Genomic DNA, 16,032 nt, shown 5'->3' on the forward strand with positions numbered 1-16,032 from the left:
ATCTGTATTTTCCCCTCTCGTCTTTCATTGTGCTTAAAATAAAATGGCATTGCTTAGAATTTACATCTGCTTCTGCTTCCCCTTTCCCTTGAAGCACTGCAGAGACGATTTATCAGTATGATGGATGGTTGGAAGGCAGGCAGGGCACTGCAGTTGAGCTTGTGGAGATTGCTAGAGGGTGTGTGTGTGTGCAAAAGTCCCCGACAGAGAAGAAATCCATGTGAGATCTACCCCACTGTTCTTTACTTCTATTACACAGGTCAGCTTTCCTCAACCACCAGATGTGTTCGATGACAACTCCCAAAACAAAGGAGGAAAGCATCCAATTCAGATCCAAAGAAGAGAGAAACAAGTCCTCAGGAGGGAAAAAGATTTACTGTACAAAGCCCAAAACATTTTGTCCTGTGTCCTTTCAAAGGCTTTTTTCAAGGGGCCGTAAGCATGAAAAATACATATTAAAAACATCCCTGCTAGTAGAAGGATATTCAAAGTTGTAGTCCAACACACCTGGAATCTGCCGGGTTGGGAAGGTTATCATAGGTAATCTAATAATAACACTTAGTTTAGTCATCTACACACAGAGAGAGAAAAGGCGCATGTATATATTTTGGGTCCAGAGAGTAAGAGCAGGCCTATACAATTTCTGGTCCAGCAAGCTGGACTCAGCCCATTTGTTACTTATCATGGTGTAATGGCTGCTAGGCAGCTGCAGCAAAATTATGAGGTTTACTGAATCCCTGGGCCCAGTGGGCCACCAGACATGGCTGGCAAGTTACATGCAATTTGTTGGATCATAAGACCCAGTCTTGGGCTGCATTTAGAACACAACCCCATTGATATTTTATAACCAATTGATTCAGGGTCAGCAACAGCATCATCCGCATCATAAAACAAATAAAATGAGGGAGCTGCTGAGACCCAACCACCTTGGCGCTGCTGTTTGGTTCATCTGCCTGATCAGCTGACAGCTGGCCTATCTGGTGGCAGTGGCTATTATTATTATTATTATTATTATTATTATTATTATTATTTATTTATTTATATAGCACCATCAGTGTACATGGTGCTGTACAGAGTAAAACAGTAAATAGCAAGACCCTGCCGCATAGGCTTACAATCTAATAAAATCATAGTAAAACAATAAGGAGGGGAAGAGAATGCAAACAGGTACAGGGTAGGGTAAGCAGGCACAGGGTAGGGTAAAACTAACAGTAGAAAGTAACAGTAGAAGTCTGCACAACATCAAGTTTTAAAAGCTTTAGGAAAAAGAAAAGTTTTTAGTTGAGCTTTAAAAGCTGCGGTTGAACTTGTAGTTCTCAAATGTTCTGGAAGAGCGTTCCAGGCGTAAGGGGCAGCAGAAGAGAATGGACAAAGCCGAGCAAGGGAAGTAGAGGCCCTTGGGCAGGCGAGAAACATGGCATCAGAGGAGCGAAGAGCACGAGCGGGGCAATAGTGTGAGATGAGAGAGGAGAGATAGGAAGGAGCTAGACCGTGAAAAGCTTTGAAGGTTAACAGGAGAAGTTTATATTGGATTCTGTAGTGCCACCGGCTCTTCTGACTTTCCACAATTCCCCTAAGTGCCCGGTGTAGTATCACTCTGGGCCATTATGAGAAATTAAAATAGTGGGTGGCTTTCCAGACCCAGTCACTGCCACCAGATAAGCCCACAGCTGTGGAAGCAGGGGGTGAGCCCAGGGCAGGGGGACCACCAGGGTACTTTGCTAGTAGGGTGGCCATGAATCCGTCCTCTGTTTGAAGGGCCATCCGAGGGCAGTCTTTCATTGAAACAGCTGTCCAGTCCAAGTCCAATTTAAAGATAAACAACCATAAACAGGGGACTTGAATTTGCTTATCAACTTCCAGCTGACTGGGCAGGTATATAGGTCACCTGGTCACAGTAATGTCCCCACTATGGTGAGATGTACTGCATTTCTATTTAAATTATAGCTATTATTGTTTATATTTGCATTTATACATTTAGGGCTCCATCACACCAACGTTTTATTGTACTTTCGTCCTGCCTTGTTTAGCGTTTTGCCCCGAGACCCGCTCACGACATTGTCTCTGTCCTGCAGTCATCTCGTCTCTTCCCCTCCATTTTCTGTGTTTTTCTGGGGTGGGGAAAGTGTGGTATTTTTCCTCCACACGGGATAAAAACACCCTTCTGTCCCCATGTATTGCTATCCTCGTGCTATGTCACAGAACGTCCCTTATTGGGGGCATGTGCGCTGAAGGGTGGTCTTGCTGATGAAAGAGGGGGCGGGGCAGTTCTCCTCCAGCACATCGGGTCAGTTGAATGGACTTCTGCTGCTCAAACCCCACTCTCATTGCTCTATCATCCACCCGTTTCAACTTCCCTCTTTTTTTTGCCTGCTGTATGAGGTGCCCAGCCAATGAAATGCTAAATCACTAAATTTTAGACAACAAAACCAGAGCAAGGGGAGGGGGAGGTGCCCACTTCCATAAGAATGTCCATCAACCTCAAGAACCAATGAACTGGAGGGGGAAGGAGAAGGGTTGGGATGGCTATACCAGAAAGCACGAGCCGGCATGGTGAAAAGATAAACAAGGCAAAATAGCACAATAATGCATGCACATGAAAGTGACCAGGACTTGATGCGCTAGTGAAACAGAGGTGGAAATTGCAGATGCATACAAGGAAAAAAAAGGTGTGATGGAACTCTTAAATTAGCACATGCAATTATTATTTTTTGCAAATCTGTGTTCTCTTCTCTCTCTTTTGATGATGCATGTTCTCTGGAGCCAGCTCTAAATTGATTCTAGTGGTTTACTTTCTGTATACTGGAAAACCCAATACTATAGAACATCAATCCATCACCAATGCCGTAGCTAGACCTAAGGTTTATCCCAGGATTGTCCTGGGGTCAAACCTGTTCATCTAAGTGCCACACAGGGCATCCAGCGCTCAGGCAGGGACGAACCCGGGATGTTCCTGGGTTAAACCTTAGGTCTAGCTACGGCCCAAGTAGTTACTCTCTCTCTTCTCCCAACTGGGAAGCAACCACAACCCAGGCAATAGGACACAAGTCACTGGAAGTCTGCATATTATTGTATGTCCCAGAGGGCGTGCCTTTATCACAATGGTGCAAGTGCCTCTTGCCATGATACACAAATAATATATGTGCTTAGAGGGGTGTTTAACATGGCTTCTGCCTCTCCATGGGAACTGATGGTACAGGTTCAGGCAACAGGGATGGGGAAGAAATTCTTTTGTTCTGCATTTTAATGCAAATGTACCTAATTCCACACTTTCAAATCAATACTTGAACAAAAACTCAGTTATCCTTCATAATTCACACTTCTCCGAATTTTGCAATGGAATTCTCCAATTAAAAATGTGTACGAAATATGTAATTATGGGAAAGTGCACACAAAAATGCATATATTAGTGAAAATAACATTTAAAAAGCATTATACCGTATTTCTTCGATTCTAAGACGCACTTTTTCCCCATATAAACATCTCTAAAAATGGGGTGCATCTTAGAATCGGGGTGTGTTTATTCTTTCTTAGAATCAAAGCTTTTTTTCTGTTGGTGGTACTGAAATTAGTGTGCGTCTTACGATCGATGGCTTCTTAGAATTGAAGAAATACGGTATTATGAAAAGTGCTTGCAAAAATGTGTATATTGGGAGAAATTGTATATAAAAATGTGTGTGTTAGGAGAAATGCATACAAAATTGTTTATGGATTTTATGCAAACTTATAAAAAACATTCTCCAAGTTTAAGACGAAACGAATTAAAGAATGAAAATATGAAAAACGGTGAGAAACCGAAATTGACAGATTCATCCCTCTGTAGTGGGGAATAATGTCATTGCATGCCTCTCTCACAGGGTCTTCTTCTTAGATACATTGCCACTTTTGCACAGTTGCTTCTGATGACACTCAGGTAACCACACCTCCAAGGTAAACTAAGATAGAATGATTTTGTGAAACTATCTCCTTTTCTGAAGTGGAATCAGCTTTCTAAAAAAGCTTAGGAAAACGTATTTATGTCGCAGGATGTTTCTGGTGAGCATTGTGCAACAGAGAGGAATGTATCAGTTACATTCCTCAATAACTATATGAGGGCTCTGGTCTCAGGGATTGAGTTTGGGCACATCCTTTCTCACACCAGACAAACCTATGGGCCAGAAATAGTTGCCAAAGTTTAAGTATAGCAAAATCTGGCAGGTTTACACAAAGGTTGATTCTGCTGTTTTCAAAATCATTGCAGAATTGTTCAAAATTATTTGGGGAAGTAAACATAGCCGCTGTCTGAAACTCTCCTGGAAAAACAGTTTTCTGAATTTGAAAATCCACAGATAGGATCAGATGGGCAGCCTTCTTCAACTAGGTATCCTCTAGTCATGTTGGACTACAACTACCATAATCCAGCATGGCCATAGGGAAGGCCAAGATGGGGAATCCAAATGATTAATCACAAGACAAAGACAAAAACAAAACATTAGGAGTAGGCTGTGATTTGAAATGAATCTGATTCCAATTTAAGAACATAACAGCTAGGAAAAAAATGCTGAAGGGTATTAAATAACAGCTTTTTTTCAAGCAATCTGTTTTGACAGAAGTAAGATTTATCTGCATAATGTCACTGATCAAAACATTCACAATTTTTACGAGCTAACCTTATTGCAAAATACATTTTTATGTAAAATATTTAAGCAAATTATGCTCTTAACACATCTGTATCCCAACAGCCATTTCCATCCTTTCCTTTAACTTTAGGAAAATACGTAGCTGCTTAATGTGAGGTTGCTCCATCTGGCCCAAGAGGATGGATGTTGTAGCCCACAACTATCATCAGCCATAGCCAGCATAGCCAATGGTAATGGATAATGGGAGTTGCAGGCCAAACTCCCATCATCCCTTGGGCATCTGGAGGGTCACAAGTGGCCTACCTCTGATCTAGCCCAATACTGTCTACTCTAGGAGGAGGCAGCTCTGTGGCAAAGAAGGATGTTGTCTTTCACCTGCTACCTGAGCCTGTAACTGAAGATGCCAGGGATAGAAGCTGGGCTCTTCTGCATGCAAAACATGTGCTACACTGAAGCTGAAACTATTCCTGATTTAATATCAATGTCTCAAACAGATGCCCAGACAGATACACAGTGCTTCTGTTGCATATGGTCACCAGGCACTGAGTTTCTAAAATAAAATGTGGATCTTTCCCGGGAATGTGGCACATGGATTGTTTATTTATCTCAATATCATACCAAGGCCCTGTGCAGAATGTTTGCTTCAGAATCCATCCTCTCGCAAATCATCAAAAAAGAAAGAAAGGGATAGAAAATGTGAATACAACTAGATTCATAGGAAGATGCTTTATACTGAGTCAGACCCTTGGTCCATCTATCCCAGTACTGTCGACTGGCAGTGGCTCTTCAGGGTTTCCCACGGGATTCTCTCCTTGCCCTTCTTAGAGAAGATGGGGATCAAACCTGGGGCTTTCTGCATGCAAAATAGGGGCTCTACACGGAGCTATGATCCCACTTTCTTCCTATTCCTTCCCTATTGTCCACATGAGCAAGAACAATTACGGTGTAATCCTATGCATGTTTAGACAGGAAAAAAAACTCCTACAACTTTCAACATGCCATGGCTGGGGCATGCTGGGACCTGTAGGAATTTTTTTTCCTGTGTAAACATGCTTAGGGTTGCATCTTAACCATTTGGGGCTCTTTTTGCACATTGAAGCATGCATCAAAAAACCATGGACACACAAGTGATTTGCATCCCCGTTTTTCGCTTGCTGTTCTGCCATCAGAACAGACTTGGCCTACACACAGTTCTTGCATCTCCCCATGTGGGAAATGCCACAGAGCCTGGGTTGACATTCAATGAAGGTAGGAAGGGCAGTTTCAGGCCACCTGTGACCCTACATATAATATTTCTCAAAAACATCTATATTTCTGGGCATTCCAACGGGGATGGCCAGACTTCAGGCTTGTGGGGTCTCTTTGTTTTTGGTGAGAGCCCTGAGATCCACCAACTGGAATCCAGTGCAAAAGAATGCAATTAAAATTAAAGAATTCTCAGTTCACGGTCCTTCCACACAAAAATCCACTGCTGGTTACTCCAAGCTTTCTTGATTTGAACAGTATAATTTGGGGACTGGGAAGCCATTTTGTTAAGAGCATAAGAACATATGAAGAGCCACGCTAGATAAGATCCAGCACTCTGTCCATACAATGGCCAACCAGCTGTCAACCAGGAACCCACAAGCAGGACACGGGTGTAATAGCACCCTCCCACCCATGTTCCTCAGCAACTGTTGTATATAGGCTTACTGCCTCTGATACTGGAGGTAGCACATAGCCCTCAGGACTAGTAGCTATTAATAGCCTTCTCCTCCAGGACTTTATCCAACCCCCTTTTAAATCCATCCAATTTTGTACATAATATTGTTAAACCATTGGGAGTCAGAAATCCTTGCTGATCTACTGCAAATCACCCAGAGATCTACCAGTAGATCCTGATCTACCTTCGGCCCATCCCTACATAACAGGGTATATAAGGAAAGTACACACAACAAATCTTATTCAAATACACATTTTCCTTTTGCAAATTAATCCTCAGTATCACTCAACATTGAACCTGACTGAATCTTGCACTTTTTACTGACATAACTTGCTTTCCCCCACGCCCGGCAGAAACTGAAATTATTCTTATTATGATATTTTATCCCACTCTTTCTTCACAGAGCTTGGGGTTGCTTACATGGATCTCCCATCACCACCACTTCCCCTATTCTCCCCTTTGTAACGGTAGGTTAAGTTGAGAGAGAGTAGCTGGCCGAGGTTACTCAATGCATTTATTTTAGGTTATTTTATTTTATTCAAGGTTATTTTAATGGGATATTCAAAGCTGGGTCTCTCCAGGCCCAACTGATCCAACTCTCTAACTAGTATACCATACTGACCGCCAGAGCTCTCCTGTGTGTAGTTCTTTTCACAGGTAAGATTACCTGCCAGAGGGTCATTAGTGCATCGGCTTCTAATACTGCCTGTTGTAACATGCAAATGAGTTCATAGTGTTCTAGTGAAAATGGTGATTGTAAAGAACGAAATGAAACTTGCCATGAAACAATTACCCAAAGTGCTGGAAAGGAATGAAAGTTGCTCTCAGTGGATACTCAGAGAGTATCCTTTTCGTGAACCGCCCAGAGAGCTCCGGCTATTGGGCGGTATAGAAATGTAATAAATAAATAAATAAATAAAATAAATACTGGCTCCCACTGGCGCAAGTGTGAATATCCTGGCCTTTTGGTTTTATTGGTGTGTGAAAAGAGTACAGAACGGAGCCTTTCACTCTTCTGTTTCCAGGTAAATGGGCATTTAATTAGTGTTAGTACGATATTCCATGACATGCCTCTCTGTGTTGTTCTCCAGGCCAGTCTGAAGCAAGCCTTCAAGGAAACAGATGTTTGGAGGTTTTTAAAAATGAAGCAATTCCTACTCAGATTCTTGGGAGTGATGTCGTTGAAAGCAAGGATGTCTACATAGAAATGTAAGCTAAAACTTGGTGCAGAAGTAAATTAAAGTACTGGTGCCTGGCCAGTCTGATTGGTTTCTGTATGTGGAATGTGAGGAGGGGGCGCCATCTTGGCCTTTGGCTGCAAAATGTCTTGGACTAACCCTGGCTCAGCTCCAGTACAGTTTACTCCTGCCTTGGGAGAATTTTGAAACTGATTATTTGAGGTCTAACTTAGTTATGCATTGTTAATTTTGCAGATCGATCTCGATGTGGGCTGTGTGTGTTCTTTTGAATAACTGATTCCCCTCATGAGGTGGCACAATGGTATGGAAGAATGTACTGTAGTGGTGGGCCATTTTGGGAGGTCCAGCGGCCATTTTTACTCCCTGGGCTCCCCTGTGGAATGATACTAAAAGAGTAGGAAAGGGTTCAAAATGACCATTCTGGGTGCCTTTTTAAAATAAATAAATAAGTTTACAATTTTGTGGGGGTCACATGTAGCCCACAGGCTGCATGTTGTCCATGCCTGCTGTACTACGTGCAACTCCTGAAGGTGGAGCTATGCATTGGAGTTCCCCAGGCGGAGTCCTTCCATGCAATGTGTGGGATCACTTAACCTGTACTGTGATGTTGAATGCTGGATGGGGAAATGCACAATATGATGACTTCACAAGACAGTTTAAGTGAGGAGGAGGCAACCCTCTAAATGCTTTGGGCTCCAGTTCCACAATCCCGAATACTGGCCATTCCAGGGCTTATGAGAGTTGGGAGTCTAAATCGTCTGGAGGGTGCCAGGTTGCCTACCCCTAGTTTAAGTGATTCTACACATTTTTGGGGGAAACTCCACAAGGGGCTGATGTTTTCAGTGGCAGCCTCACGTTGAGGGCAATGCGTTGCTCCACCCTGCATATTTGACTTGGGTCGGAGTGAAATGCTGTAGGAGTATGGAAGGTTGAGCGTGTTTCCTGGAGGGAAATATCAATAGCTATTAGTCCTGATGACTAAATGCTACCTCCAGTATCAGAGGCACGATGCCTATATATACACCAGTTGCTGAGGAACATGGGTGGGAGGGTACTGTTGCACTCATGTCCTGCTTGTGGGCCGGCCACTGTGTGAACAGAACGCTAGACTAGATGGATCCATGGTCGGATCCAGCATGGCTTTTCTTATGTCCTTATGTTCTTATAGAGTTAAGAGTAAAGGAAATGCTGGCAGAAAGGAATGAATCAAGCATGGAAGAGCTTTCGGGAGACTGTTAATTGCCCTTTTTGCCATTTAATAAACAAACACATAAATAAAATTATGCATACTACTCCCTTTAAGTAATAGTGGAGAAGGCAGTTATCAACGGGCATTAGTATCTCGCTCAATACCAGTTGTTGGGGAACACATTCTGAATACTTAGCAAATTTTGTGCAGCAGCACCTTCCCGCACTCAGTCGAGGCTGGTAGCTCTGATGTCAATGGGGCAGTGAATCTGCTCTGGGTTTCAGTCAGAACTCTAAAGGAGCTATTCAAGGTGCTGAACCAGGGGTTCCCCACCCCAGCCTCCATTGGCCACACTCATGATCTAATGATCTCAATAACCCTTACCACAGTTAGGGCAGGCCATAGATTTTTGAGAGGGCGAGCTCTAAGCATCTTGTCTGCATGGTGAGATCCCACTGCTGAGGGACTTCCCAGTCCACAGTCTTAGCTGTTGCGATGCATCAACTCTGACCAGCTTTACTCCCCTCCACCATAGTTACATTTTCGTCACTCCAAAATCTTCACTGTTCTGATTGTTCTAGCTCTCTCTTAAGATGTCTATATGATTGCGCTGCACCGTCTTTGCCCACTTCCCCTCCGACTAATGAATGGCAGCTTCATCACGACCGCAAGAGGCAGCATTACAGCCTCTGTTCCATTTCAAGAGCAGCCGAAAGCAGCAAATGAGACAAATGGATAATGGCCACAGATGTATGCCTGGCGACAGTCAGTCGCAGCTACTGTTTTGATTGCAATCAAGGCATTAGTTGCTTAATCACACTAATCATTCTATTAATTCTTTTAGACCTATTGTCAAGCATTGGAACAACAACTCTTGGCCTTGCCTGACCAGATCAGGAGCATATTTTATTTGCTGTAGCCATCTTACTAGTAGGCCTAATCTACACCAAGCAGGATATTGCACTATGAAAGCGATATAAAAGTGGTATATAAAAGGCAGGAGCCACACAACTGCTTTATAGTGGTATTGAAGTGCACTGACAACTGTTGGGGCCCATTGACACATACCATATACTGCTTCCATAGTGCTGTAACCTATTTGGTGTGGCTCCTGCTTTTTATATATTGCTTTCATAGTGCAATATTCGGCTTGGTGTAGATTAGGCCCTAGATTTTCTCTTAACCTCTTGCATTGCGTATTTGTAATTAGTGAAGTTGCCAAGTTTTGGTTTGGAATGCAAACCTTTCCAGCATGCAGCATTCAGATATATTCCAGATTGACTGCCATTTCCCCCTAGAATTTCTTGAAATTGTGAGCATATGATCAGCAGACCAAGCCCCCAAAGCCAACTGCTTTGTAAATGCATACATGGAAGTGCTGTAAAGTTATTACACTGATTTTATCACTTTGTATTTTACTGGGAATGGCCCTATCTGTTTGGCTGAAGGGGGTAGTACATTAGCGCAAAAAACAAACACACAAATAAATAAAATTATGCATTCCAGAATGGTGTGGGTGTTGTCCAGCCATTATTGCTTCCTCAGACTATTCTGGTTAACATCTGAACTGCGGAGATCATGTGAGTTCATATGGAAGGACCAGTCTGTGCACTTATTTGCCATACTAGCATTGCTGCTTCTGGGGGCAAGAAGTGACCATGCTGATAGTTGTGATCTACTCATTCAAATGGGTCCAGAGCAGTGTGAGAGAGAGCCAACAGGAAGCAGCAATTGGGCTGCTTCTGGTATTTTAAGAACTGACTCTAAGGATCAGTGCTATGACAATAGCAGCACCTATCAGAGCCCTGATCTTGATCTTTTCCTACTGAATTCGGATAGTACTCTATCTATAACCAAAAAAGAGAGCAGCAGCTGTGGGTAGCAAGTCCAATATGACATCTGGAAGGGTCACTTGTAACAGCTCAGTCAACATATCTTGTTTTGCAAACATAGCAAACCGAAGCAGGGACCGTTTGGAACACAGTGTGGTTTTCAGCACTGTACGTTCCATGCAACGCTGGTTCCAGTATAGGGTGTTTTTAGATGCTTTATCATAAATAAGTCAATTCATGAATGAATAATAGGTCGTCGCTGCAGGCCAGACAAGCTGGGGGTGTGCTTCACTGCCAGCTGGGCAGCGCAGTTTCATGTTACAAATGCCTTGAATCAGAGCAGCAGCCCACTCCGAACAGCAGTGCAGACTTGCTCTGGAAACTGCCATGTGATGTTCCTGCCCATTAGCAATGGGTTGGTTTCTGGATGCAAATCATTTCCGTGTTTTCAAACGGCGTGTGTTGCAACCAGACACATGTGAAGAGAAGGAAACATAGGAAGGGGAACCTATAGATAGGAGAATGAGCGCTAGACTCCAAATGTTTGCTCACATGCATCAAATGGTAATTACTCAAGTACGTGTACGACTGACTGAATCAATCAATAAAATTATGTAATTCTTGTCAAGCTCAAACGACAGTAGTTTCATGCTCTACAGTTTCTAGCCAGATTTGGGATGAGGCTGTTGTTGAGGGGGCTGCACTGAGGGGGGTAAAAGAAAGAGCAGGCCATTCCATCAGCCCTACTGAAGGCTTCGTTTGTGAAGGCTTTTCCTCCCTCAACTGTTTCCACCAGGAGCCACTCCATCAGGTTGAGCTGAAGCTGAGGAGAGCATAAGCAGGGCCATTCCATCAGCCCTGCTGAAAGACCTCCCTCATGAAGGCTTTTCCTCCCTCAACTGTTTCCACCAGCAGCCGCTCCATCAGGTTGAGCTGAAGCTGAGGAGAGCATAAGCAGGGCCATTCCATCATCCCTGCTGAAAGACCTCCCTCAAGAAGGCTTTTCCTCCCTCAACTGTTTCCACCAGCAGCCACTCCATCAGGCTGAGCTGAAGCTGAGGAGAGCATAAGCAGGGCCATTCCATCATCCCTGCTGAAAGACCTCCCTCAAGAAGGCTTTTCCTCCCTCAACTGTTACCACCAGCAGCCACTCCATCAGGCTGAGTTAGGGCAAAATGAGAGGGAGTAGCAGGGCCTTTCCACCAGCCCTACTGAAAGAATTATTTCTCTCTGTCTCTCAAAAAGAAAAGAAAAAAGTGGCGAAGACAACTTGTTTGGCATCAAAAACTCATTAAAAACAATAGATATTTTTTAAAAATGTAACAAAATTATGAAATGATGCATGGTGTGAAAAAATGGGAGGAAAAAATCCATCTCCCAACACTAGAACTCAAGGTCATCCCAGGAAACTGATCTGCAGTACATTAGGACAGACATTAGTAAATTTCATCTTTGCACAATGTATCTTCATAGGAAATTTGCTGCTACAGAACGTGGTGATGGCCAATTTCATGGACGATAGGCCTATCAAAAGCTATCAGCCACGACAGCTGAATAAAACCTCCCTGTTCTATACCTTTGAATACCAACTGCTAGGAGTCAAACTGGGAAAGAAGAGCTGCATCTGGGAGGGTATTGTTGGAAACAAAATCCTAGACTGGATGGCATTGGGTCTGATCCAACAGGGCTCATCTTACGTTCTTAATGGAATAAAAATAACAACAACAACATGTAGCATTTAACATACATTATCTTGGTAATTCTTAGAACAGTCTTGTAGGGTAGGTCAGTATCATTACCTTGATATTGTGTATAAACAACTGAGACTAAGGCCGTTTCTACACCAGCCTGAAAATGTGGGCTGGTTACGGCTGAGACCCTGTGCATCCAAATAATGCACAGGGACTCCTGGGGGCAGGGCGGGGGGCGCGGGTTTTCCCTGGGATAAATACTCCCTGGGAAAATCTGATTCTTCCCGCAGTCTCAGGATCGTCCTGAGTCTGTGGGGCATGTGGCCGCCTCTCCCAGCTTCTTCCCTCCTCCCCAGAAGTAGCGGGGAGCAGTAGAGGGAAGGAACCGGGCCAGGAGGAATCGGAGGGGGGGAGAGGGGTTGGGGCTTTTTTTAAAAAAAACCAAACCCAACAATTCACTTTTCATTGGAGTGCATGTGTGCTCAGTTCCTTAAAAAAAAAATTTTTTTTAATGGCGGGCGCAACACCCTCCTTCCTCCCGGGATGTCACGCCCGCATGTGGACTAAGGGGAGGGTCTCATGATCAGGATATAATGAGATCCTCCCCCCTCCCTCCCTCCCTCTATACTGGGCTGGTGCAGAAATGGCCTAAGAGAACAGAGTGTTGCCTAAGGCTCAGTCCATGCAGAGGCTAGACTGGATTCCAGAGCTTCCTAACTTAAAGTGACCACACTACACCAGCTTGTGTGTGAGTGTTGCGGCCCTCCTCCCATGCTTGCCAAACACATACTTATTTCTCTCTATATATATACATAGTCATGACAGCCCGAGGGCTAATATGAAAAAAGGCGAGGCCTCAGGCCTTGAAAAGTTCCCAGCATCAAATATTTAGGGCTGATTTGGACCAGGAGTGTCCAGTAACTTATCACAGCAGAGCGTTAGCTATTGCATCCAGCTCACATGGATCGTAACATTCACAAAGCGTTAATTTCCCAGGAGGGTCCGTTGTAGTACAGGAAAGGATGCTGGATTTCCCCCAGAAATAAATATCCAACTGCAGTTCGTGGACCTTGCAGAATAGAATTTTTGGGAATCCATCTGCTAGGCCACCTGTGAGGCCAACAAACAACCCCGCGGCGACATGACAAGGGCATAAGCCTAGATGGGAGCCCCTTGTGCACACTCACCAAGCAGTTCATGATTTCCACTCCACTTGGATTCACTGTGAGTGCTTCATCATACAATTGCTTCGCCTCCTCCAAACTGCTGTTCATCTCCGCCAGCCTCCCCCGCATGTACAGCACAGCGTGAGATGTAGGAAAGAGACTGGCTGCCTCCTGGATACAAAAGCCCGCTTCTTTGAGATGCTGCTGTTCCATGAAGAGTTCAGCTACAAAAAACACACAAAAAACAAAAGAAGGCAATTTCATAGAATCATAGATTAGCAGAGTTGGAAGGGGCCTACAAGGCCATCGAGTCCAACCCCCTGCTCAATGCAGGAATCCACCCTAAAGCATCCCTGACAGATGCTTGTCCAGCTGCCTCTTGAAAGCCTCTAGTGTGGGAGAGCCCACAACCTCCCTAGGTAACTGGTTCCATTGCCGTACTGCTCTAACAGTCAGGAAGTTTTTCCTGATGTCCAGCTGGAATCTGGCTTCCTTTAACTTGAGTCCATTATTCTGTGTCCTGCACTCTGGGAGGAGCGAGAAGAGATCCTGGCCCTCCTCTGTGTGACAGCCTTTTAAGTATTTGAAGAGTGCTATCATGTCACCCCTCAATCTTCTCTTCTCCAGGCTAAACATGCCCAGTTCTTTCAGTGTCTCTTCATAGGGCTTTGTTTCCAGACCCCTGATCATCCTGGTTGCCCTCCTCTGAACACGCTCCAGCTTGTCTGTGTCCTTCTTGAATTGTGAAGCCCAGAACTGGACGCAATACACAAGATGAGGCCTAACCAATACTCTAGATGAGGCCTAACATTTATTTATATGTGTGTCCCTAAAGCTTTACTGTGGCGGGGGTAACTCTGAAACGTCGAGAATGTTAGCAGCTTAAGAACCAGATGTTTTACCGCATGAAAAATAAACCTGTTTATGACATGTGGATTTGCAAATGTGCGTACTGGGTAGCTCAGATTTGCACATTTTAAGGACTCCTTACTTACTGGCCATTCAATGAATCCCTTGCTTACTTTGCTTAAATAAATGAGAAAGGTGGAAGAAAATTGGATTTTTAAGAGTAGTGAAATAAACAGGGGTTATTAGTCTGTTTGGGTTTCTGCAGCTTTGCGTTGCTTTTACTTCCCCCTTTTAATAATGTGCTGCTTTTAATAATGTATTATTTTATATGTTTTTAATCAATTATATGTATTTTATGGTGTTTTGTATTTGTGTTGTACTCTGCCTCGATCCAGAGGGAGAAGTGGGTAAGAAATAAAATTATTATTATTATTATTATTATTATTATTATTATTATTATTATTATTATTATTCGCTCCTTGGTTTAGCTCTTTGTTTAGCTCTCCCTACATAAAGGAAGTATTCAAGGGCATCTGTGGATTTGTTTGGTTTTTCTTTGTTTTGCTATCAATAACAGGGGAAGAGAGGCAAGCAATTCACCTTGTGGAGCTGCCTTATATCAAATCAAATCAAATCAAATCAAATCATGGTCTGTCATGGTGCCGCTCCCCAGTGTCTCAGGCAGGGGTCTTGCCCAGCCTTGGAAAAATGTAAAAAAGCAAGAACAATTTCTGAGCAGAGCAATCCTATGGGGGCAGGAGAGGGAGAACCTATGGGCAAGAAACATCCATTTCCTAAGCTCTGCCGGGATGGTGCTGGCCAGGTTAGGGCGGGCGGACAGAGTTCTCACTTTTCCTTTTCCGTTTTTCCTTGCCAATTTGTCCTTTTAAAGTTTTCCCCTCCCCGCTGGTTTCAATAGGAGGTAAAATAATTATGGCATAGTTCCCATCCATATTTTCAGATCTTGTCTCAGCACGTGGGGGCTTTGGATCCAAAGCCTCCTCTGATTCACCCCCGGAGCTCTCCCCCTTTGCCCTTCCTGCGGTCGGAGCAGCAATGGTAGCCCAAGCGCAATGGCTTCCCGACACTGATCAAGGAACCCCAGCAGCAGCTCCCCCTCTCCAACTGCGAACATAGGAAGCTGCCTTATACTGAATCAGACCCTTGGTCCATCTGGCCCAGTATTGTCGACGCTGGCTGGCAGTGGTTCCCCAAGGTTTCAGGCAGGAGTTTTTCCTGCCCTACCTGGAGATGCTTGGGATGGAACCTGGGACCTTCTGTATGCAAAGCAGGTGCTCCAAACATGTGAAGAGAGTGAACCGCCCAGAGAGCTTCGGCTATTGGGTAGCATAAAAATGCAATAAATAAATAAATAAATAAGAGAGGGGGAGATGGAAATTAGGGACACTCCATCAGTTTGGCTGGGAGACCGGCTCCATTTATTTATTACATTTATATCCCACCATTTTCCCTTCAAGGAACCCAAGGCGGTGTACATAATCCTCCTCCTCTCTACGTTATCCTCACAACAACAACCCTGTGAGGTAGGTTGGGCTGAGAGTCTGTGACTGGCCCAAAGTCACCCAGTGGATTTCCATGGCCGAGTGGGGACTAGAACCCGGATCTCCCGACTCCCAGCCCAACACAGCCACTACACTACATTTGGCTCCTCCTTCCCTGAACTGTCACGTAGAAGCAGTCATTCAAAGTGGCTACAACAGAGAAAGTGTGGGAGGGAGGCCCAGTTCAGACAACACATCTCTCAACCGTGGTTTTAGAACTCCA

The 16,032-nt window shown here is 44.2% G+C and overlaps 1 protein-coding gene across 1 annotated transcript in view; it reads right to left on the reverse strand.

The window, feature by feature from the left end:
* The window catches only part of TTC7A (tetratricopeptide repeat domain 7A), a 210,114-nt gene that overhangs the window by 35,662 nt on the left and 158,420 nt on the right, over positions 1-16,032 (reverse strand). The window contains exon 19 of the mRNA XM_063123964.1: positions 13,420-13,622. Within this exon, the coding sequence (XP_062980034.1) occupies positions 13,420-13,622 (203 nt within the window). The remainder of the gene's footprint in view (positions 1-13,419; positions 13,623-16,032) is intronic.

Source organism: Elgaria multicarinata, chromosome 4, assembly GCF_023053635.1.
Source record: "Elgaria multicarinata webbii isolate HBS135686 ecotype San Diego chromosome 4, rElgMul1.1.pri, whole genome shotgun sequence".
Lineage (NCBI taxonomy): Eukaryota > Metazoa > Chordata > Lepidosauria > Squamata > Anguidae > Elgaria > Elgaria multicarinata.